The sequence below is a fragment of the Malus domestica genome, chromosome 13, assembly GCF_042453785.1.
Source record: "Malus domestica chromosome 13, GDT2T_hap1".
Lineage (NCBI taxonomy): Eukaryota > Viridiplantae > Streptophyta > Magnoliopsida > Rosales > Rosaceae > Malus > Malus domestica.
In genome coordinates, this window is record NC_091673.1 from 11,882,640 (window position 1) to 11,889,309 (window position 6,670).

The 6,670-nt window shown below is 38.0% G+C and overlaps 1 protein-coding gene across 1 annotated transcript; it reads left to right on the plus strand.

Annotated features, from left to right (window-relative positions):
* The first annotated feature begins 1,502 nt into the window (after positions 1 to 1,502).
* On the plus strand, positions 1,503 to 6,377 carry LOC103452796 (putative beta-D-xylosidase). Its single transcript, XM_008392335.4, has 7 exons — positions 1,503 to 2,235; positions 3,670 to 3,951; positions 4,163 to 4,332; positions 4,432 to 4,529; positions 4,606 to 4,956; positions 5,070 to 5,483; positions 5,568 to 6,377. The coding sequence occupies exons 1-7, from the start codon at positions 1,822 to 1,824 to the stop codon at positions 6,167 to 6,169; spliced, it is 2,331 nt and encodes a 776-aa protein (XP_008390557.2). The 5' UTR covers positions 1,503 to 1,821; the 3' UTR covers positions 6,170 to 6,377.
* The last annotated feature ends 293 nt before the right edge of the window (positions 6,378 to 6,670 follow it).

Here is a 6,670-nt window from a genome sequence, read left to right on the forward strand (position 1 = left end):
GTTGGGAATTATTTTTTTTTCAATTTCCTTCTTGTCCATTTTATGTATCGGCCCTGAATAATATAATTATATAGTTCTCCACGCCACAGTATATTTTCAGCTTATCTGTCACGTATCAAATCCTAATTAGTAATTAAGCACTACTATTATCTATCTATATAAATATCGGATATGGTTAACAAACGAACAAAAAATTGCTACCGCTTGTCCACACAGAACTGTAAATGCGTTTTGAATTCTACATGCATTAACATTTAGACATTTTAAACGCATCTGTGTATTCAGCGTAGCATAAACAGGCAAATATTTAAAGAAAGAAGTAGTTTGGACCAGTTAATAATCTACAGTACATATTTTGTATCCATGTTCATGTAGATCGGTCGATCGAGTATTTTAAGTTAGCGCATGGTACTAAACTACCACTCTATATATAATTTGCATGTGTGTGTATATATATATATAGAAAGAGAAGGCAAAAGAGTGAAGTTTATATAATTCAAAATTGTCGTTTTCCTGTTATGATTTCAAAAGAAAAAAAACAAAACCACCCACATAGTGTGATTGTGGGTGGTTAGTAATTAAGTTTATTATTTTCTAAAATATATTTTCATAAAAATAATAATAACTAAAGTAAAAAAAAACTAAAAAAAAACAATAAATAAGATATATCAGATAATAATAAAAAAAAATAAAAAAAGAGCACACGTCCGAGAGTGTAGCAAGAAGCTAGTACGTATAATATGATGTTGATGTTGGGTTCAGTTCGAAGCATATTAAGCCATTGACTGTACAAACTCACAAGAACAAAATAAAGGAAAGAAGAAGACAAATGGTTTTGTTTCATCGATCGCTGGTAGAGACTTGAAATCGTAGTAGCTAGTCACGAGATGGACTTCCTTTAGGTCTCGTGTAGTAGTCTGCACAAGCAAAAGTCACGAGAGCAAATAAAAAAACTTCTGCTCCCTCCAATTCCTTTTTGTGAATAATTATAACTTGGAAGGACGAAACACTGCATTGTTAGGGCAGAAAAGCTTCCAAGAAGCAAATTCTTTGTCCTTTATAACCATTTCTCCTAATTATTTTACCCAAAAAAACTAGGAAAAATCACACTGGTATGTATACATATATATTTTTCATATTTGTTTCTGTTGTAAAATTATATAGAGTCAAGTAACTGAACCAGATTATCAAGACCACGGGTCCTTTCATTTGGCAACGGAATCTGAAATTTATTCAATTCTGTTGAATATTGCATAACCATTCTCCACATTCCCTGTAAATATTTTGTTTTTTTGTTTTTTCAAATTTACTTCTGTGATAAATTAAAGAAAAAATAAAGTAGATTCTCTCGTCCGTGATCCCAACATTTCTTAAATATTTATGGTAAATATTCTTCAATTATTTTATGTCTCCTTTTGCCCGTTTTGCTTCATGGTTATGGCTCATATACTTTTCTACTTCTTATACCTCCTTACCCTAAGTGACCATCCAGTGCCGACTGCGTGTTGCACTGACAGACTCCTGCCTCCACTCTCTCTCTCTCTCTGTCTCTCTCTTCTTTTTTTTGGTCGATCACTATCTTTCTCTCTCCCCTTTTTTCTGTTTTGGTTAGCTTCAAAGTTCATAATCTGATCGTCTACGTGGAAATTCAATCATGAAAAACCTCTCCTCTCCCTAAACCATCCTCCAAACGCAACCTTCTTAAAATTCTCTCTATAAATACACACATACCAAACCTTTCACTCACAAGAAACACAATACCCAAAATATCACAAGGAAAAAAAAAGGAAAAGTATACTCAATATTCCATTTTTTTCAGATATGGCATACAATATTGCCAAACTTCTCTCACTTTTTTCTCTTCTGTTCTTATTTTCTTCCCTCTGCAACATTGCAGTTGTGCATGCTCGTCCGCCCTTCGCCTGCGACCCTCGAAACCCGATAACGAGAAAGTTGAAGTTCTGCCGGGTGAGGGTGCCAATCCACGATAGGGTTCACGACTTGATCGGACGGCTGACATTGCAGGAGAAGATCAGGCTGTTGGTGAACAATGCCATTGACGTGCCTAGGCTTGGCATCCAGGGCTACGAGTGGTGGTCTGAGGCACTTCATGGTGTGTCCAATGTGGGACCTGGAACCAAGTTTGGTGGGACCTTTCTTGGGGCCACTAGCTTCCCTCAAGTCATCACCACCGCTGCTTCCTTCAACGAGTCGCTCTGGGAGGAAATCGGACGGGTGAGGATTCTTTCTTTTTCGTTTGTTTACTTTTTTCCGCAGTATAAAACTTGAGAATTTTAACGAAAAACTTCAAGTACTATTCATTTTAACGAAAGACTATATTTTTACATTAAAAATCAATCCCCCTTATTTTATCATTATCGGTGAAACTCAAAATTTTCAAATTCATTTCATTAGTTTTCCTAAACTTTAGAATAGAAAATAGAAGGCAAACTTTTTTTTCTTTTTTATTTAATGTATTAACCATCACTTTGGACCTATAGCCTATAGGCTATAACTCTTTTATCTCCAATCATGTGATCAAAATTGTCATATCTGTTATACCTTAATACTAAATTATTAGTGTAGACCAGTACTCGTGTAAATTATATATACCTGACATATTATGCTATTATACATTATTTAATAAGATAAGCGATTTGCTACCATCCGATTTTGATTAATTGTCTGACAAATATAGTGTGATAAACTTTCGGTGAGAGAAGGGTTTTGTGATTTATATTAAATAATTTAACATTTTAAGGAAATAGGGGTGAAATTTGCATGGTACATGTAACATAGTGGTACATGGCACGTGCATTGGAAATTCGATGAGCTACCTAAATTCAACATCCCTTCATGAATTGGACAATATTGGCGGCAAAGGATATTGACTAGCAAAGCCAGATTAAGCCTTAAAAACCATGATGATTCCATGAAACAAACAACACAAACGATATTTTCAGTAGCTAATTATTGTGGTTGTTGCTCTTGTTTATTTTTCTTTTCAAGACATGATTGAAATTGTTTACTAAATATGCACGCAGACGTATATAGTTGAACTATATATAAAATGCCCAATAAAACATGCTTCAATTTAAGTATTAGTTTATAATAGTCTCACAGATAATTCTTAGTTACGAGTCGCATTAGTCATGTTATGACAAATTTCATTAGTAGCCAACCCAAAATCAAAATGGCATCGATGAAGCAAATATGAGTTTAGTTAAGTTGATTAAAGTAACGTGATCTTCCATCTGCATCCAAATTCAACTCTCTCTATCTATGATTACATAAATTTAGTCTAAAATGTTACTTGTAAAAGAAAAAACAAAAGCACAGATGGGTGCAAACCGTCGATGAATTCAACTGGGCAAGTTGCCATCACAAATTTGGTGAAATTTTTACTTTTTGCACCCCCTTTTGGGACCCATCTTAGACTCTTAGCTTCTAAAATTGTTATCTTGGATTATATAGTATATACATACACCCCTTATTACATGTACGAAATATTGGACCACTTTCTTGTTGTGGCAAAACCGGAAAATAAATTAATAAAGTTCCTTTGTCGATCAATATTTTCCTAATTGAAAGCCTACTCATTTTCTTTTATTTAAAAAAAATGAAGGGAAATTAAATTATGTGGTCATATAATTTTTTGTAATTGGATAGGTTGTGTCTGATGAAGCAAGAGCAATGTACAACGGGGGCGCGGCTGGACTAACATTTTGGAGCCCAAATGTGAACATATTTCGTGACCCGAGATGGGGTAGAGGGCAAGAGACTCCTGGGGAAGACCCTGTCTTGGCTGCCAAGTATGGTGCTAGGTATGTCAAGGGCCTCCAAGGTGATGGTGTTGGCAATCGCCTTAAGGTTGCTGCATGCTGCAAACATTACACTGCCTATGATCTCGATAACTGGAACGGTGTTGATCGCTTCCACTTCAATGCTAGGGTAACAAAATCTTAATCTAGCTTGTCATTTCATATTTAAGCATATTCACATGTATGACATGTTACGTTGTCATTGCACCAACCTAGACGTAATCAATATTTTGAATTGACAGTTTGACGTCATAATTAACATATTAGATTGTCAGACGAAACAACGTTTTCGTATATATATGTAGAGTGTGTATAAAATGTTTTATGTGTGACATGTGCAGGTTAGCAAGCAAGACTTGGAAGACACATATGATGTGCCCTTCAGAGCCTGTGTGGTAGATGGGAATGTTGCTAGTGTTATGTGCTCCTACAACCAGGTCAATGGAAAGCCTACTTGTGCTGACCCTAATCTCCTCAAGGGCACAATCCGCGGCCAATGGAGACTCAATGGGTGAGTCTCATTGATTTGAACTAATGATATATAATTCCCTTAATTTGTATTTGTAGCCTTTAATATCTGTTTAAGCTTTCGGTGTACGTGCCCAAATAGGTATATTGTCTCGGATTGTGACTCAGTTGGTGTTTATTATGACGACCAACATTACACCAAGACACCAGAAGAAGCAGCAGCAGACGCAATTAAAGCAGGTGATTAGCGGTTTAACCGTGCGCGTGCATGAAAGATAAAGTTATGAGAATCTAAATCCAAATTTGTAAACTGTAGGTTTGGATTTGGATTGTGGGCCGTTCCTCGCCATCCATACGGAGGCGGCCGTGAGGACGGGCCTGGTAAATGAGATTGACATTAACTACGCATTGGCTAATACGATCACGGTCCAAATGAGATTGGGCATGTTCGATGGCGAACCGTCCACTCAGAGATATGGAAACCTAGGCCCAGCAGATGTGTGCAAAATGTCCAGCAATGAGCTAGCCCTTGAAGCTGCCAGGCAAGGCATTGTTCTGCTTGAAAACCGTGGGAATTCGTTGCCCCTCTCAACCACGCGTCATCGTACCGTCGCAGTAATCGGGCCCAATTCTGATGTTACTGAAACAATGATTGGAAATTATGCTGGTAAGTTTACTAAAAATGTAAAACTGTACATATATATATATTGTCAATTTAGTCCAATTTCTTAGCAAAGATTTAAAATTTGATCCATTGGATATTTTTGTAATTGTATGTAGGAGTTGCATGTGGTTACACTACGCCACTACAAGGAATTGCGAGGTACACAAGGACCATACACCAAGCTGGGTGCTCAAATGTTCATTGCAATGGAAACCAACTAATTGGTGCTGCTGAGGCTGCAGCAAGACAGGCTGATGCAACTGTCTTAGTAATAGGCCTTGACCAATCAATCGAAGCAGAGTTCAGAGACCGGACCAACCTCCTCTTGCCCGGACACCAACAGGAGCTGGTGTCCATGGTGGCTAGGGCCTCTAGAGGACCAACCATATTGGTCATAATGTCTGGTAGCCCTATTGATGTTACGTTTGCAAAAAATGACCCGCGCATTGGAGCCATTATTTGGGTTGGGTATCCTGGTCAGGCTGGAGGAACTGCCATTGCCGATGTTTTGTTTGGCACTACGAACCCAAGTAATACTCGAACAAATGAGAAATTTATATTTATGACCGTCACGCTGCCACGTGATATTGATTAATTATGTTTTGTTTGTGTAGGTGGAAAGCTCCCTATGACATGGTACCCTCAAAACTATGTGGCCAAATTGCCAATGACAGACATGGCCATGAGAGCAAACCCAGCAAGAGGCTACCCTGGCAGGACTTACAGATTCTACAAAGGCCCAGTTGTCTTCCCATTTGGGCTGGGCCTAAGCTACACCAGATTCTCCTACACACTAGCACAGGGGCCCACACTGGTCTCGGTCCCACTCACTAGCCTCGTTGCCGCCAAAAACACAACCATGCTGAACAACAACGGCATCCGAGTCAGCCACATAAACTGCGACTCACTCTCACTCGACATCCATGTTGACGTCAAAAACACCGGAACCATGGACGGGACCCACACTCTTCTGGTGTTCGTGACCCCACCGGCAGAAAAATGGGCCCCCAACAAGCAACTAGTGGGCTTTCACAAGGTCCATATCGTGGCCGGGTCGGAGAGACGGGTTAGGGTTGGCGTCCACGTGTGCAAGCACCTGAGCGTCGTTGACAAATTTGGGATCCGGAGAATCCCATTGGGCGAACACAAACTGGAAATTGGTGACTTGAAGCATCATGTTTCTGTTGAAGCAAATTTAGGAGAGATTAAGTTCTAATTAGGAGCTATCAAAAAATTGGTAGTCACCCCAAAATGTTACGGGATTAGCATTTAATTATCAATTAGTTACTTCTAGTCTTCCTTTTCGAAGTCACAGAATAGGAAAGAAAAAGGAAAATTCTACTGTACAAGTAAAGGAAAGACTATCCAAAAGACAGAATATTGATTAATGAGCCGTAAGGTTTTAATAAAATAGTAATTTTGAATCTCATGTGTTGCTATACTACACAAGCAAAATGTTGTAATTTGCAATTTGAAGAGTACGAACTCTAAATCAAGCATATACTCTTAATCATCATCTTATCTACTCTCATCAGTAGGCTAACCTGTAACGTATTTGTTTGAATGCATTCAAAATGGCTAAAGCGGAAGAGACTTCTTCAAGAAGGAAAATAAATTAATGCTTGATAGATACAAACAATGCAAGGTTGGTTTGTAGTTATAATCAAAAGTAGGTACACATTATCCTGTTTTTTTTTCTTCCTTGTAATAAATTGAA

Excerpts from the sequence above, each read along its gene's own strand:
- LOC103452796 (XM_008392335.4), top strand. The coding sequence starts at position 1,822 with ATGGCATACAATATTGCCAAACTTCTCTCACTTTTTTCTCTTCTGTTC. Across the intron at positions 3,952-4,162 it reads GCTTCCACTTCAATGCTAGG|GTTAGCAAGCAAGACTTGGA; the intron begins GTAACAAAATCT and ends TGACATGTGCAG. Across the intron at positions 4,957-5,069 it reads AATGATTGGAAATTATGCTG|GAGTTGCATGTGGTTACACT; the intron begins GTAAGTTTACTA and ends AATTGTATGTAG.